A 19,419-nucleotide genomic window follows, 5' to 3' on the forward strand; every position below is an offset into this window, starting at 1 on the left:
TGCCCTGTCCCTTTTTGTAGACAGCATCTGTGTTGTTCTTCCAGTCCAGATCCTTGTTCAGGTGGACGCCCAGGAATTTGTAGGAGTCCACGATCTCCACCTCTTCCCCCTGGATGGTGATGGGTACTGGGGTCCTCCTCTTGCTCCGTCTGGCGTCGATCACCAGCTCTTTTGTCTTCTTTGTGTTCAGCAGAAGGTGGTTATGTTCAGCCCATTTGGTGAAGTTCTCCACCACACCTCTGTATTCCTCATCATTGTCCTCAGTGATGCAACCCACAATAGAGGAGTCATCTGAGAACTTCTGGAGATGGCATGTTCCAGATCTGAAGCTGAGATCAGAAGTGTAGATGGTAAACAGAAAGGGTGACAGCACTGTTCCCTGAGGAACTCCGGTGCTACCCATTTCCACCCGGGACTGGCAGCCTTGTAGCCGGACATATTGTGGCCTCAGGGTGAGATAGTTTGTAATCCAGGCCACCATGTTGTGGTCCACCTGCATGGATGGATGCTTCTCAGCAAGCAGGGGAGGCTGGATGGTGTTAAACGCACTGGAGAAGTCGAAGAACATGATCCTCACCGTGCTCCCCTTCTTCTCCATGTGAGAGTACGCCTTCTGCAGCATGCAGATGATGGCATCCTCCACTCCAACCTTGGCACGGTAAGCGAACTGTAGAGGGTCCAGGGAGTCACTCACCAGAGGCCGTAGGTGCTGCAGAATTAGTCTCTCGAAGGTCTTCATGACGTGAGAGGTCAGTACCACTGGCCTGTAGTCATTCAGAGTACTAGGCCGCACTCCTTTAGGTACTGGAACAATGCAGGATGTTTTCCACCGCTCCGGCACCTTCCTCAGTCTCAGCGAGAGGTTGAAGAGATGCTCGAACACAGGTGCCAGCTGTTCTGCACACGTCCTCAGCACCCTAGGACTGATGCCGTCCGGCCCTGCAGACTTGCCCTGGTGTAACCTCTCCAGTTCCTTCTTCACCTGCTCAGAGGTCACAGTCAGTCCTGCATGGTGGGGAGGAGACAAGGGGGGGGAGGCAGTGGGGGGAGAGGGGGGGAGTGGCAGCATGTGTTGTGCTGGGGTATGAGCTGGAGGGCTAAGGGGGGGGTTTGCCTGGGGCCCATTTATATCAAACCTATTGAAAAACAGATTTGAACTCATTGGCTTTATCCAGGTTGCCCTCCACTGATCGGCCGGTCGATTGCTTGTGGCCGGACATGTTCTTAAGACCTTTCCATACCTCCCGCACATTATTCTGTGCCAGTCTCTCCTCTACCTTCCTCTTGTAGGTGTCTTTTGCATCACTAATCCTTTTTTTCAACTCCGCTTGCACCCGCTTCAATTTCACCCTGTCACCGGCCTTAAAGGCTCTCTTCTTTTGGTTGAGAAGGCCCTTCAAGTCTCCAGTGACCAAGGGTTTGTTATTCGAAAAACAACGTACAGTTTTGGCGGGTACAACATCATCCACACAGGATTGTATATAGTCCGTAATACAGTCTGTTAATCCATCAATGTCCTCACTGAATGAATCATAGAACACTCCCCAGTCTGTAGCCTCAAAACATCCCTTCAGTACCTCATTGGCCTCAGGTGTCCACTTTCGCACTGTCCTAGTGGTCACTGGCAGTTGTTTTACCATGGGCTTGTACAGGGATGTGAGGTGAACCAGGTTGTGGTCCGATCCACCCAGCTTTGGCAGTGCTGAGCATTTATATGCATCCCTAACATTTGCATAGAATAGATCCAGTGTCCTGTCCTCTCTTGTACTGCAGCTCACAAACTGATAGAAAGTGGGCAGGGTCCTTGAGAGTGATACATGGTTGAAGTCCCCTGACACTGCAATGAATGCACTGGGATGCTCTGTCTGAGATCTCGCGATAGCGGAGTGAATGACGTCACACGCGACTTCCGCATTCGCTGTGGGCTGGATGTAAACAACAAACACGAGAACATGGGAATATTCACGTGGCAAATAATAGGGGCGCATACCAATAATCATCAGTTCAATGTTCGGGTTCCAGATTCGCTCCTTTACTGTGATGTGCCCAGGATTACACCACTTGTTATTGATCATCACCGCGAGCCCGCCGCCTGTACTCTTGTGGCACAGCTTTGTGTCACGGTCCGATCGCACAGTCAGGAATCCATTCACGGACACCACAGAGTCCGGTACAAGTTCATGCAACCATGTCTCCGTGAAGATCATCAGGCTACACTCACGGTATTCCGAGTGGGATTTAGCCAGCTCCGCCAGCTCGTCCATCCTTCCCGGTGCCTTGAGTGACCTGACATTCCCCATGACAATGGACGGCAGACACGGTCTGAAACTCTGTCTGTTTGCTCGTCGCCTCACCCCCGCTCTGCAGCCCCGAGATCTCCCCCTGAGTTCGGCCGGTATAGGTCCAGCTTCCTCCGTTGGTATAGCAGGTGAGGTTTTCTCAGGGCAACCAGCTGGTCCCTTGTGTATGTGGTCCCCGATTTGGTCATTATGTGTAAAAGTGTCCACAAACTAACAAACACGTAACACAAACGAAACAACTACAACTATACTGCTAACACCAAAGCTAAAACTAGACAGTAAAACAATAAAAACACGCTAAAAACACGCTAAAACACTCTAAAACACGGAGCTGCTGGAACAGGCAGCTACCTCACGCAGCGCCAGAGAGTCTACTAGCGACCTATTAGCATGTGAGCTGAACACAACAGCACAGAAATACACATTAGACACATTATGGCCTAAAAAACATCATGTTCAAGAATACACACAACATTCTCTGCACATAACAATAAAACATTCATAACTCACTCTTCACAAACTCATTGAATAAACCACGCTGTGGAATACGTCCTGATGTGTTTACAATCAGGCCCCCAACACTAACTAACTAAGTGCCTGTCTGACTGAAGTGGAAAACTGAGCTGCCAAAAACGTGCCTGAACAAAACAAACGCGATATGAAACTCATGACACGAAGGAAGGGAATTTATAACAATATCAAAATGGAATATGTACTGGAGTCTGTTATGATGCCAACAATCAGCCTCAATTTGTAAAAAATATAAGTAAAAAAAGACACATTCTATCTCCTTCGGCCAGACCATTATTGTCAGGGTGTGACTTAGCCGCAAGCAACTCAGATACTAGAGTTGCAAGACCAACCCTTAACAGCCCAAACATCCAAACAGAAGAGTCTGATCTGATTGTATTTAACAACGTTAAAATCACCAACATAGCAGCTGTACAGAAAGCTTGAATTATCCTCTTTGTATCCTTTTTGTTTCATAAAAATCCACCTTTGTCATGTTATGAGATACTTTCTGTCAATAAATGCTGTAGGTGATTGTTCTAAGTGTTGGAGTTTGGAAGCGCTCGTTGGAAATCATTTAACGGTCTTGCGTACCATCTGTTTCTAAATGTCACATAATGTACCATCTGTTTCTAAATGTCACATAATGTACCATCTGTTTCTAAATGTCACATAATGTACCATCTGTTTCTAAATGTCACATAATGTACCATCTGTTTCTAAATGTCACATAATGTACCATCTGTTTCTAAATGTCACATAATGTACCATCTGTTTCTAAATGTCACATAATGTACCATCTGTTTCTAAATGTCACATAATGTACCATCTGTTTCTACATGTCACATAATGTACCATCTGTTTCTACATGTCACATAATGTACCATCTGTTTCTAAATGTCACATAATGTACCATCTGTTTCTAAATGTCACATAATGTACCATCTGTTTCTAAATGTCACATAATGTACCATCTAGGCATGTAACGATTTATCGTATATCGATTTAAATCGATTCAAAGTGGTGACGATTTAAATCGATGCAATAAAATATGACATCACGATGCAACCAGCAGAGGGCGCAATCGAGTCCATTCCTTGTTATCCGCCTACTATTTTGTCCCCTCAGGGCCACCATAGCTGCCTCCGTAGGTCTCACTCAACGGCAGGCTATGAACGGAGAGTGGGGTTCACGTCCTCTCAGTCTATGAAATCTAAACAACTAGGCGATCGCACTGCATAAAGAGGGAAATGTGCGTCGCATTTAAACATGTTTATTTGATTGATGAAAAGCCCAAACTATACCGTTTACCCCCTCCCCCATCTGACAATATTGTTAGCTGTTGTTAGCCTGTCTGATTTAAACTCTGTAGGAAACATACAACTGATAGGCTTCTAATGAAAACGGCTAATTCTGGAGCGCCTCGGTGCGGCTGCCGCTGCAGAGTACAATGAATAATAATCTATATGAATAATAATAATTTAACAATTGTATCAGACTGCTGACAACGTCAAACTCCTTTCAACACTGTCTGTCAGATATATAGCGAATTACATTGATATTAATCAATTAATTTTTAATCTAATCTCATTTGGAGCAGTTTAAAACAGTTTCCCTTATTACATAAATGTGTACAGAATGCTGAGAATATAGCATAGATAAAAAATTACTTGTAAATCCCAAGCTTGGAACAAAGGCTAAGCCTTAATTTGTTTATTTGAAGGTTTTCTTTATAATTTATTTCATCTGGGACATATGTTTTAAAATTCATTTATTTCATAATACTTATATATTTAAAGTTATTATTTTACAGATAAAAAAGTATATGTCTTAATGTGTACCTTACAGTTAATGCATGTACCTCATGAATAATAAAAAAGGCTTAATTTCATATATTGAAAAGAGGTCAAGAGAAAATACAGTTGTTAAAAAATACATGATTTTTGTAAGAGAAATAATCAAGGTTTTTCAGTAATTTGTCTCGAAAATAAATGTGCTTAAAAATCGTGAAAAATCGTATCGTGAACCTCGAATCGTGATTCGAATCGTATCGTGAGTTGAGTGAATCGTTACATGCCTACTACCATCTGTTTCTAAATGTCACATAATGTACCATCTGTTTCTAAATGTCACATAATGTACCATCTGTTTCTACATGTCACATAATGTACCATCTGTTTCTACATGTCACATAATGTACCATCTGTTTCTAAATGTCACATAATGTACCATCTGTTTCTAAATGTCACATAATGTACCATCTGTTTCTAAATGTCACATAATGTACCATCTGTTTCTAAATGTCACATAATGTACCATCTGTTTCTAAATGTCACATAATGTACCATCTGTTTCTAAATGTCACATAATGTACCATCTGTTTCTAAATGTCACATAATGTACCATCTGTTTCTAAATGTCACATAATGCAGGAGGCAGCAGGACCATTGAAAACGATGATGTCACAAAAGTGAGACACTGGTAACTCCATATAAAGGTACCAGTGTACCAAAGGAGTCTCCACCGACTCTGGGGCGTCTGTATCTTGGCCGCCATTTTGGAAAAGGCAAGCTTCCTGACCAATGGCCAATCACAGCGCGTCTTTTCCGAGACTTGGCAGAATCTAGTTGTATAAAAATGTAACAGGATATTTTTATACAACTAGATTCTGATAAGTCCCGGAAAAGACGCGCTGTGATTGGCCAGGAGTCAGGAAGCGTGCCCCCTCAAATATGGCCGTGATACAGGTCGCTCCAATGAACTGCAGAAGCCAATGAGGTGTCTAGGTTTCTATGTCTATGGGTAACTCAACGATGATGTCACTGAAGTGAGACACTGGTAACTCAACGATGATGTCACTGAAGTGAGACCCTGGTAACTCAACGATGATGTCATTGGAGTGAGACACTGGTAACTCAACGATGATGTCACTGAAGTGAGACACTGGTAACTCAACGATGATGTCACTGAAGTGAGACACTGGTAACTAAACGGTGATGTCACTGAAGTGAGACACTGGTAACTCAACGATGATGTCACTGAAGTGAGACACTGGTAACTAAACGGTGATGTCACTGAAGTGAGACACTGGTAACTAAACGGTGATGTCACTGAAGTGAGACACTGGTAACTCAACGATGATGTCACTGAAGTGAGACACTGGTAACTAAACGGTGATGTCACTGATGTGAGACACTGGTAACTAAACGGTGATGTCATTGATGTGAGACGTCAGATGTGTCTTTTCATTGGTAACTCACTTTTCAGGGCTGTCCTCTCTCCTCCGTCGCTCTGCTCTCATTGGCTGTCTGGTCTGTCCATCACTGCCACCATTATACGGGGGTGGGGCCTCTTCTGTTGCTGTGCTAGTTTGTTCTGGAATACAACAGACCAAATCAATCAATCAATTAATCAATCAATCAATCAATCAATCAATCAACTATCAATCAATCAATCAATTAATTAATCAATTCATCAATCAATCAAACAATCAATTTATTATTTATTTTGAGTGTGTGTGTGTGTGTGTGTGTGTGTGTGTGTGTGTGTGTGTGTGTGTGTGTGTGTGTGTGTGTGTGTGTGTGTGTGTGTGTGTACACATACTCTTGGTTCCTACAGGGGGGCGTGTCTGTCTCTGATCTCCGCAGGGGGGCTGTGTTTGCTGTCCAATCAGAGATGACTTGATAGGAGGCGGGGTTGAGGAGATAGGAGGCGGGCTTAAAGAGATATGCAGACTGTTGATTGGGGGTTCTGCGGAGGGCGGGACTTGGGGATAGAGGGGCGGGGCTTGCTGCTCTAGTGCGTAGGGATTGGGTGGAAGTTCCACTCTCCCATTGGCTGAAGTTGGAGGAGCTGAGCTGCGATTGGTCCGGAATGCATCAGGTGGGAGGGGCATCCTCCATGCCTGCATGGTGGGGACACGCCCACATGTGTTCTCAGCCACGCCCCCTTCAATGCCATCATCGTTGCCGTGGGCGAACGTACCGATGTGGGTCTCTCTGATTGGCTCGGTGTAGAGTGTGAGGCGGGGCTTACTGGGAGCCAACCAATAAGAGAAAGGAACCCTCTCCTTGCTCCTTCCTTCCTCACTCTCTGATTGGATGGTTGGTTTCACTGGGTTTAATATGGTCCTTAAGGTCCTCCTCCTGGTTCTCTGCTGCCAATCACAGCTGCTGTGCACCACACACCCCGCCCCCGACACCACGCCATTGGCTGCTAGCAGTGGCTCCGCCTTCTTCTTGCCGTATGCTGATTGGCTGGCTGTGCTGTCAGTCAGTCTCTCCAGGTAGCGGCTCTGTGCTGATTGGTTGGCTGTGATGTGTGCTGATTGGATGGCTTTGCTGTGTGCTGATTGGCTGGCTGCGCTGTCAGTCAGTCTCTCCAGGTAGCGGCTGTGTGCCTGAGTTTCTGATTCGTCCTCGAAGCGAACGCGGGAGGGGGAGGGGCCGAGTCGACGCCGGGCGGCGGGGGGGCGAGGGCGGGGCCTGGAAACAGACTCCGCCCCGCTGGAGGAGGAGTCACTGAGGTCCCCTGACCCCATGAACTCTGACCCCCGCAGAGCAGCCCTGTGCGTGCGCACACACACACACACACACACACACACACACACACACACACACACACACACACACACACACACACACGTTTAACATCTTTATTTGCGTTCACATTTAACAATAAATTGTTGAACACAAACAGTAGAAACACAAACTTGGTAAAAGTCAACAACAAGTATTTCAGGAAACAGGAAGCGTCGCCTCCTCCATAATGTGGCGACTGACAATTATCACAAACACTGAACAGAAATCATTTTGCGTTGTTGGGCTTATTGGGCTTATTGTGCATTCCTGTAATCTGCAGGTCTCTCACAACCGATGTATGGACATTACAGAGGCTTCCAAATATGAACACAAGCAGTTTACATCTGTAACTAAGCTGTATAATAGCATCCTTAAGACGTTGGTACTTTAGCACCTTGGTAAGGAATGCCTCTTCCAGGCTGTGGTCAAATGTACATCCTACTTCTCTACTGTCCTCATATTATTATTATTACCCTTATTATTATTATTATTATTATTATTATGATTATTATTATATAAGATGGTCTATTCTCTACTGTCCTCATCAACAACAACCACATCTGGTGTATTATCTGTAACATCTGAAAAGGCATCATCTTCATTATTGCTCATGAACATGACAGTTGAAACACCAGTTTAAATACATTTTGGCAGATGATGAAACGTCTGAACTGTCCTTGAATAATAGGTCAACAATTCTGTCATGCCTAGCAATGTACGTTCCCTTATATACTGTACATAGCACCTTATATACTGTACATAGCACCTTATATACTGTACATAGCACCTTATATACTGTACATAGCACCTTATATACTGTACATAGCAACCATTCAGAATATGTGACAGAGTTTCAGTAAGTGGAGTCATGGTGCAGACAATGAGGAGGAAACGTTCTAACAAGTCTACACACACACACACACACACACACACACACACACACACACACACACACACACACACACACACACACCACACACACACACACACACACACACACACACACACACACACACACACACACACACACACACACACACACACACACACACACACACACACACACAGAAGAGAAGAGAGAATTGAACTCACGGGGTTTAGGGTTCTGTACGTGGTCGGCTCTCAGAGGAAAACATTCAGCCTTCATACGAACACACTGCTGACCAACTACACACACACACACACACACACACACACACACACACACACACACACACACACACACACACACACACACACACACACACACACACACACACAGTGGGGAGGGGTTTATGTCAGACCACTCTTAACAGAGGATTAAACTAAGTCCAACGTCACAACTAATTACACTGACACTCTGTGTGTGTGTGTGTGTGTGTGTGTGTGTGTGTGTGTGTGTGTGTGTGTGTGTGTGTGTGTGTGTTTTAAATGAACTGTTAAATCATTTGACTGTTACATGTGTGTTTTGCCTGCTTTAATAATTATAATATATTATTATTTATAGTTGTAAACAGCTGTAATCTGATTATAAAAACCTATAATCTGCCTTTTAGTAAATACTTCATATATATTTATTATCATTTAAAATGTAAGCATTTATCACACGCTCTTATCCTTACAGTAAGCAGGGTAATGCAGAGAGACAGATCTACAAGCTCACAACGCGTCTCATTGTGAGCTTTTTAACATCTTATTAAAATCAGTATAAAGGTAGAAACTAGAGCCTTATTTATTATTAAATCAGTATAAAGGTAGAAACTAGAGCTTTATTTATTATTAAATCAGTATAAAGGTAGAAACTAGAGCCTTATTTATTATTAAATCAGTATAAAGGTAGAAACTAGAGCCTTATTTATTATTAAATCAGTAAAGGTAGAAACTAGAGCCTTATTTATTATTAAATCAGTATAAAGGTAGAAACTAGAGCCTTATTTATTATTAAATCAGTATAAAGGTAGAAACTAGAGCTTTATTTATTATTAAATCAGTATAAAGGTAGAAACTAGAGCTTTATTTTATGAACTGAGTGAAAAGTGGATTTATTGACGACTTCCACTTGTATTGATTCATTTTGTCCACATGAGGGCGACAAAGGCCGTGGAATACAAACACACTGTATTAGTTTGATTGATTGATTGATGTAGTTTATTTAGAAAGACATGAGAATAGTACATGACAGTACATAACAGTACATGGAAGTACAAATTCACAATACAAGGTCTACTAAACTGGAACTCTAATTAAGCACTGAGCTTGTTTAAGATGAGAACCCCATGCACACAAATCATGATGACATATAAGAGACAGACAGATATACACACTACTATACAGAATGTCATACAATCAGCTTTCAGGTTACTGGTATGAAGAGAGAAAAAAATATATATATATATACAAAAGAGGAAAATGAAGGAGGGGGGGGGGGGGGGGGTAGGTTAAGACTTAGACAGTGGTTTCATGTATTTACATCAATGTTATTTATTTCAACAGAAACGATCGCTTTCTTCATGACTTGTTTATAAGTAACACACCATAATATAACTATTATTATTATATTTATCATCACACCATAGTTATATAATATAACTATTATTATTATATTTATCATCACACCATATTAATATAATATAACTATTATTATTATATTTATCATCACACCATAGTTAAATAATATAAATATTATTATTATATTTATCATCACACCATATTTATATAATATAACTATTATTATTATATTTATCATCACACCATAGTTATATAATATAACTATTATTATTATATTTATCATCACACCATATTAATATAATATAACTATTATTATTATATTTATCATCACAACATATTTATATAATATAACTATTATTATTATATTTATCATCACACCATAGTTAAATAATATAACTATTATTATTATATTTATCATCACACCATATTTATATAATATAACTTAGCTTTAGCTACTGTTAGCCTTGTCTTTGCTTTATAACTATTATTATTATTATATTTACTCTCTCTGCTTTGGACGTCATATTCAACAGAATGGCACCCTCTATTGGTTCAGACGAGTATAGGTACATTGATGTATGCGCATTAGCTTTAGCTACTGTTAGCCTTGTCTTTGCTTTATAACTATTATTAAGGGTCACGTGTTTTATCTTTCTGTTATAGGACAGTCGATTATGTAATCAATTACTTAATAGCTGGATGTATTGAAATACAGAACAGTTTCACAACAAACGCAAGACTTTTTACATATTGTTTGGAAAGCTAGCTAAGCTAGCAGGCTAGCAGTCACAGAATTCGATAGATCACTGATTTCGATGTAACACACCGGAAACCTCAACCAGAATCAGGTTACTTCCTGTACGTCACATAAATCGATAGATCACCAATTTCAATGTAACACACCGGAAACCTTAATAAGAATTTGGTTACTTCCTGAACGTCACAGAAATTGATAGATCACCAATTTCGATGTAACACACCGGAAACCTCAACCAGAATCATGTTACTTAGTTGCTAAACAACACGTTGAGTTTTATGATGTTATGAACATTATAAAACCTTTCAACATTTACAATATTATTATTGTTGATGTTTAGGAACATAAAACTATAAACAATAGTTATTGTTTGTCATTAGAAACGCCAGTAGATTCATAGTTAAATAGAGTCATACATACATAAATAGATTCATAGTTAAATAGAGTCATAGATAGATACATACATACATAAATAGATTCATAAGCTTATTATTATCTTTGTGATTAAACATGAAGAATGTTTGATGTATTCTGCTATGTTGCGTTATCACCACAAGGAGGCAGCAAAGCCTATATTTTGCCTATAAATTGTAAATTGAGCTGTAAATATGAGGAGAAATATTTAGACAGACAGACAGACAGACTGGACAAACTGTCTGTGTGTGTGTCTGTGTGTGTGTGTGTGTGTGTGTGTGTGTGTGTGTGTGTGTGTGTGTGTGTGTGTGTGTGTGTGTGTGTGTGTGTGTGTGCGTGCGCGCGTGCGTGCGTGCGTGCGCGTGTGCGTGGGTGAAAGCTGAAATACATTAGACTTACCTTTTTGTTATGAAACGTCTTCTTTAATAACATTATTAAAGAATGTTGGACACAAACAGAGATCTGGATCTAAAACAGTTTAATATCAAGTTTTATTCCTTAACAATGAGAACAAAGCAGTTGCTTTAAGCAGATTTAAACACTGTGTTAGAGTTTAGATATAAAATAAATAACAGATTAAAAATAGCTCACAATATGTGCGTCCACAGTGAGTGTGTGTGTGTGTGTAGGTGTCTATGTGTGTCCACAGTGTGTGTGTGTGTGTGTAGGTGTCTATGTGTGTCCACAGTGAGGTGTGTGTATCTTGTGTGTGTGTGTGTGTGTGTGTGTGTGTGTGTGTGTGTGTGTGTGTGTGTGTGTGTAGGTGTCTATGTGTGTCCACAGTGAGGTGTGTGTATCTTGTGTGTGTGTGTGTGTGTGTGTGTGTGTGTGTGTGTGTGTGTGTGTGTGTGTGTGTGCGTGTGTGTGTGTAGGTGTCTATGTGTGTCCACAGTGAGGTGTGTGTATCTTGTGTGTGTGTGTGTAGATGTCTATGTGTGTCCACAGTGAGGTGTGTGTATCTTGTGTGTGTGTGTGTGTGTGTGTGTGTGTGTGTGTGTGTGTGTGTGTGTGTGTGTGTGTGTGTGTGTGTGTGTGTGTGTGTGTGTGTGTAGGTGTCTATGTGTGTCCACAGTGAGGTGTGTGTATCTTGTGTGTGTGTGTGTAGATGTCTCCTCCCAGACTGACTCCACACCGCACCCTTCTAGAGGAGGTGAAGGAGGAGACCTCCAGGACAGAGGAGGCGCTGTGGAGCCCACTGCTCCGGTTCACCTGCACCACCCTGTCATCCACCCACCACACCACGTCCACTGGAACTCTGGGTAATGTAGTCACCACACACACCAGGAAGTGGGACCTGTGAGGACCTGCTTCAGACCGCATGGAGGACAGGATCTGGACTGAAGGACCGGACTGGACCGGATCTGAAGAACTGGACCGGACCGGATCTGAACCTGAGGATGAATCATTCAGTGGTTTTCATTATTAACTGTAAGTAAAAAAGGACATTTTATTCATACTAGATTTTTCAGGCTGCTTCAAGGCCTGCTAATCCAGTCCTATATTGTTCTGTTCAGAGCAATGGTCACAGAGCTATTAAACACTGCTGTGACACCGCTGTGACGCCTCATATGCCTGACTTGGGGCCCCTGGTTTTAGAACCCCCTCAAGGAACCATGAGGGTCCCTGGACCACATGAGGGTCCCTGAACCAAACTTTGAGACCCTCTGGTGTAGCAGAGTGTTTCCAGTGACTCTGTTTGACCAGAATGGAACAGAGCCTTCATTAGTATCATTGTAACAACCAGAATGGAACAGAGCCTTCATTAGTATCATTGTAACAACCAGAATGGAACATAGCCTTCATTAGTATCATTGTAACAACCAGAATGGAACAGAGCCTTCATTAGCGTCATTGTAACAACCAGAATGGAACAGAGCCTTCATTAGCGTCATTGTAACAACCAGAATGGAACAGAGCCTTCATTAGCATCATTGTAACAACCAGAATGGAACAGAGCCTTCATTAGTATCATTGTAACAACCAGAATGGAACAGAGCCTTCATTAGTATCATTGTAACAACCAGAATGGAACAGAGCCTTCATTAGCATCATTGTAACAACCAGAATGGAACAGAGCCTTCATTAGTATCATTGTAACAACCAGAATGGAACAGAGCCTTCATTAGTATCATTGTAACAACCAGAATGGAACAGAGCCTTCATTAGCATCATTGTAACAACCAGAATGGAACAGAGCCTTCATTAGTATCATTGTAACAACCAGAATGGAACAGAGCCTTCATTAGCATCATTGTAACAACCAGAATGGAACAGAGTCTTCATTAGTATCATTGTAACAACCAGAATGGAACAGAGCCTTCATTAGTATCATTGTAACAACCAGAATGGAACAGAGCCTTCATTAGTATCATTGTAACAACCAGAATGGAACAGAGTCTTCATTAGCATCATTGTAACAACCAGAATGGAACAGAGCCTTCATTAGTATCATTGTAACAACCAGAATGGAACAGAGCCTTCATTAGTATCATTGTAACAACCAGAATGGAACAGAGCCTTCATTAGTATCATTGTAACAACCAGAATGGAACAGAGCCTTCATTAGCATCATTGTAACAACCAGAATGGAACAGAGCCTTCATTAGTATCATTGTAACAACCAGAATGGAACAGAGCCTTCATTAGCATCATTGTAACAACCAGAATGGAACAGAGCCTTCATTAGTGTCATTGTAACAACCAGAATGGAACAGAGCCTTCATTAGTGTCATTGTAACAACCAGAATGGAACAGAGCCTTCATTAGCATCATTGTAACAACCAGAATGGAACAGAGCCTTCATTAGCATCATTGTAACAACCAGAATGGAACAGAGCCTTCATTAGTATCATTGTAACAACCAGAATGGAACAGAGCCTTCATTAGTATCATTGTAACAACCAGAATGGAACAGAGCCTTCATTAGTATCATTGTAACAACCAGAATGGAACAGAGCCTTCATTAGTGTCATTGTAACAACCAGAATGGAACAGAGCCTTCATTAGTGTCATTGTAACAACCAGAATGGAACAGAGCCTTCATTAGTGTCATCGGTAAAACCTGTGAGGAAGTAAGGAAGAGGCCCAGTTTCTTTACAATATGGCTGCTGCTGTGTTTTTTTGTGAGCTCTACAGGAGCTGCTGTTTGTAATTTAGATTAGGTTGCCATGGAGATCCTAAGAAATGTTTTTCAGCACGTGAGCCTTCTGCTCAAACGGAAGATTAAAAAATAATAATAATAATAATAATAATATATATAATAATAATATATATATATATATATATATATATATATATATATATATATATATATATATATATATATATATATATATATATATATACATATTTTATACAATGGAAGAATCTAAGGTCTCTAATTATTTGGCAACAGCAGAGTGTGTTTTTCAACATTCTTTATTGTTTAGTGAATAAGTGTGGAAAGAAGAGATGATATGATAATGAGAGCATAATGTATGAACATTAAAGTGTTTCAGGAAGCTGAGAGAACAAAGACCGGATGGGAAGCAAAATGATTCACTTTTATTTTTTTCTGGGAAGCCAATAAGATAGAGAACATTCTCCAGTGGAAAGTTACACACACACACACACACACACACACACACACACACACACACACACACACACACACACACACACACAACACACACACACACACACACGCACACGCACACGCACACGCACACGCACACGCACACGCACACACACACACACACACACACACACAGCATGAAGTCTGGAAACGCATTCCATTGGGTTGGAATGAGTTGTTATTATTAAAGATCAATATTATAACATATGATGTTATTATCATTATTATACATATTTCTTACCATGCACAGAGAGTTGTATTGCTGGGCTGAAGACAACATGTCTCATGGTCACATCTCTGATCTCAACTGAACTATGGATACAAAATATACATAAATACATTATAACACATTCACAGTGTAAAAAATATACATAAATACATTATAACACATTCACAGTGTAAAAAATATACATAAATACATTATAACACATTCACAGTGTAAAAAATATACATATATACATTATAACACATTCACGAAGTAATAACACATCAGTACATGTATTATAATAATAATACTAATAATAATACTACTAATAATAATAATAATAATAATATGATTTATTAAATATATTTCATACCTCAGCAGCAGGATGATGAAGCTCAGTGCTCGTTTCATTCTGTCTGTCTGTCTGTCTGTCTGTCTGTCTGTCTGTCTGTCTGTCTGTCTGTCTGTCTGTCTGTCTGTCTGTCTGTCTGTCTGTCTGTCTGTCATCAGATATAATACGCCGTTGAAAAGCTGTGGAATGAAAGTCAAGTCAAGAAAACAAATACTCAAGTAAAAACATGTACCAGAGTAAATGTACTCACACCACCTGTATTCACTCCACCTCTTAATATCAATGTTTAATAATAAGTGTTTCAGTGAGTTTAATGTTTAATAATAAGTGTTTCAGTGAGTTTAATGTTTAATAATAAGTGTTTCAGTGAGTTTAATGTTTAATAATAAGTGTTTCAGTGAGTTTAATGTTTAATAATAAGTGTTTCAGTGAGTTTAATGTTTAATAATAAGTGTTTCAGTGAGTTTAATGTTTAATAATAAGTGTTACAGTGAGTTTAATGTTTAATAATAAGTGTTTCAGTGAGTTTTGTCCCCAGAGGAACTAACGTTCAGGCGTTGGAGGATCAACAACAGGAAGAGACGTTGAGTTTCCTGTGTTTCCCCTCAAGCAGCTGGAAGCTGCACTTCAACTGTAACTCAATACTGTACTTTACATATAATACTATATACTGTGTATATATTATATATACATGGTACATCAGGGGTTAAACTCTAACATACTGTACATGGTACATCAGGGGTTAAACTCTAACACACTGTACATGGTACATCAGGGGTTAAACTCTAATACTGTACATGGTACATCAGGGGTTAAACCTGGATATTAAACCTGAGGACATGAGACCGAAGTGTCTTATAAATCACGTCTCAAAACACTTTCTCTCTCACTTTTCTCTCTCTTTATGCTCTTTATGTCATTAATATTATTATAAACATCAGTATGTGAGGATCTGAGAGCATATTGTTACAGGAAAGAGTTCTGTTTAATGATGACAATGACATGTATGGTTAGATATATTCTATATATATATATATATATATATATATATATATATATTCTAAGCTTTAAAGATAGCTTTTAGGAAGGACACTAGACAAGCCCATCTGTGCCCTCCAGCACATCATGTTTTCATTTAGATTTTTTTCCTTTCCACATAAAAATTACATTTTTTTCCATTTGTCTTGTTTTTATCATACAGAAAAAAAGTCCAATAAACTAAACTAAACTAAACTAAACTAAACTAAACATACACACTGGAAACCAAGGAGACAACAGACGTTTACTGACATCTTTATTTATAAACATCAAACCAAGGAGACAACAGACGTTTACTGACATCTTTATTTATAAACATCAAACCAAGGAGACAACAGACGTTTACTGACATCTTTATTTATAAACATCAAACCAAGGAGACAACAGACGTTTACTGACATCTTTATTTATAAACATCAAACCAAGGAGACAACAGACGTTTACTGACATCTTTATTTATAAACATCAAAGCAACGTAAACCTTCACAGAGGAAAATACACTCAGAGAAACAAACTACAAGTGAATGTCAAAGGAGTAGTTCACCCAAAATATGACTTTTCTATCAATTACACAGTCACCCCATGAAGCCTTGAATTCATGGAGGTTTAGTAGTTTGTGTCTCATTAGAGGTTTAGTAGTTTGTGTCTCATTAGAGGTTTAGTAGTTTCTGTCTCATTGGAGGTTTAGTAGTTTGTGTCTCATTGGAGGTTTAGTAGTTTGTGTCTCATTGGAGGTTTAGTAGTTTGTGTCTCATTGGAGGTTTAGTAGTTTGTGTCTCATTGGGCAGAAAGATGCTAATGTATCCGGTAGCGGCCATCAGGGGTCAGAGGTCAATGCACAGTAGTAAACAGCTGAGTCCATCTCCTCACAACCAATCAGAAGCAGCGATCCATCAGCTTGGAGGCGGAACTTCTCTGGACTGACCCCTGGACCAAAGGTCACAGAGGGGTCGAAGGTCACAGTATAGGAGAGCAGCAGTTGAGGGGGCGTGGCCTCATGGTGTCGGTACCAGCTCACACTGCCAGACGAGCCAATGAACACGGGACACCTCAGTGTGACATCACTTCCTGCTCTGACTGACACCGCATCCGCTGGCTCCGCCCACGCACCTGCAACTACACAACACAAAGTACACACAACACAACAACACACAATACAAAGTACACACAACACAACAACACACAATACACACAACACAACAACACACAACACAAAATACACACAACACAACAACACACAATACAAAATACACAACATGACGCACAACACAACACAACACAACACAACACAACACAACACAACACAACACAACACAACACAACACAACACAACACAAAATACACACAACACAACAACACACAATACAAAATACACAACATGACGCACAACACAACACAACACAACACAACACAACACAACACAACACAACACAACACAACACAACACAACACAACACAACACAACACAACACAAAATACACACAACACAACAACACACAATACAAAATACACAACATGACGCACAACACAACACAACACAACACAACACAACACAACACAACACAACACAACACAACACAACAACACACAACACAAAATACACACAACACAACAACACACGATACAAAATTAATATCATGTCTGATCAAATGAATATCAAATATGTAAATATTGAATCAATCAAACAACTTAATAACTGTCTGTCTGGGTGAAACACAGAAGACGTTAAAATGACCGCAAGCATGTTTAAAGCAAAAATAACCCTTTAAGTAGGAACATCCATTCCTGTGAACTCAAACCAGTGTCTGCTATAATGCTGTACAGGTCACAATACTCTTCATAATAACATGAATAATATGAATAATAATAACAACAGTGTCTGCTATAATGCTGTACAGGTCACAATACTCTTCATAATAATATGAATAATATGAATAATAATAACAGTGTCTGCTATAATGCTGTACAGGTCACAATACTCTTCATAATAATAATGAATAATATGAATAATAACAACAGTGTCTGCTATAGTGCTGTACAGGTCACAATACTCTTCATAATAATATGAATAATATGAATAATAATAACAGTGTCTGCTATAATGCTGTACAGGTCACAATACTCTTCATAATAATAATGAATAATATGAATAATAACAACAGTGTCTGCTATAATGCTGTACAGGTCACAATACTCTTCATAATAATATGAATAATAATAATAATAATAACAGTGTCTGCTATAGTGCTGTACAGGTCACAATACTCTTCATAATAATATGAATAATAATAATAATAACAGTGTCTGCTATAGTGCTGTACAGGTCACAATACTCTTCATAATAATAATAATAACAACAGTGTCTGCTATAATGCTGTACAGGTCACAATACTCTTCATAATAACATGAATAATATGAATAATAATAACAACAGTGTCTGCTATAATGCTGTACAGGTCACAATACTCTTCATAATAATATGAATAATAATAATAATAACAGTGTCTGCTATAATGCTGTACAGGTCACAATACTCTTCATAATAATAATGAATAATATGAATAATAACAACAGTGTCTGCTATAATGCTGTACAGGTCACAATACTCTTCATAATAATATGAATAATAATAATAATAACAACAGTGTCTGCTATAATGCTGTACAGGTCACAATACTCTTCATAATAATATGAATAATATGAATAATAACAACAGTGTCTGCTATAATGCTGTACAGGTCACAATACTCTTCATAATAACATGAATAATATGAATAATAATAACAGTGTCTGCTATAATGCTGTACAGGTCACAATACTCTTCATAATAATATGAATAATATGAATAATAATGAAAGGAATGATAATAATAATAATAACTCACCACACAGTGTGACACAGAGGAACATACATGATGCTTTCATCTTGATGGTGTGTGTGTGTGTGTGTGTGTGTGTGTGTGTGTGTGTGTGTGTGTGTGTGTGTGTGTGTGTGTGTGTGTGTGTGTGTGTGTGTGTGTGTGAGAGAACAGACCAGACGGAGGAAGGGGCGTGGTGTATTGGAGGAAGGGGTGTGGTGTATTGGAGGAAGGGGTGTGGTCATTACAAGTGATGAACACACACACAAACCAAACCAAGCAGTAACTTTAAAATGACTTCAAACT

General features: G+C 39.7%; 2 protein-coding genes across 2 annotated transcripts in view; one reads left to right on the forward strand and one right to left on the reverse strand.

Annotated features, from left to right (window-relative positions):
- Positions 1-16,331, forward strand: part of fam174c (family with sequence similarity 174 member C) — a 254,975-nt gene extending 238,644 nt beyond the window's left edge. Inside the window, exon 5 of the transcript XR_013933345.1 lies at positions 16,320-16,331. The gene's annotated coding sequence lies outside the window, so the exon portion shown is untranslated. The remainder of the gene's footprint in view (positions 1-16,319) is intronic.
- Positions 16,332-16,696: 365 nt separating this feature from the next.
- On the reverse strand, positions 16,697-19,180 carry LOC308087521 (uncharacterized protein; the record flags this gene model as incomplete). Its single annotated transcript, XM_080431444.1, has 2 exons — positions 16,697-17,372; positions 19,141-19,180. The coding sequence occupies 2 exons, from the start codon at positions 19,178-19,180 to the stop codon at positions 17,074-17,076; spliced, it is 339 nt and encodes a 112-aa protein (XP_080287570.1). The 3' UTR covers positions 16,697-17,073.
- Between the last annotated feature and the right edge of the window lie 239 nt (positions 19,181-19,419).

Source organism: Gymnoscopelus braueri, assembly GCF_963280865.1.
Source record: "Gymnoscopelus braueri genome assembly, chromosome: 6".
Taxonomy (NCBI): domain Eukaryota; kingdom Metazoa; phylum Chordata; class Actinopteri; order Myctophiformes; family Myctophidae; genus Gymnoscopelus; species Gymnoscopelus braueri.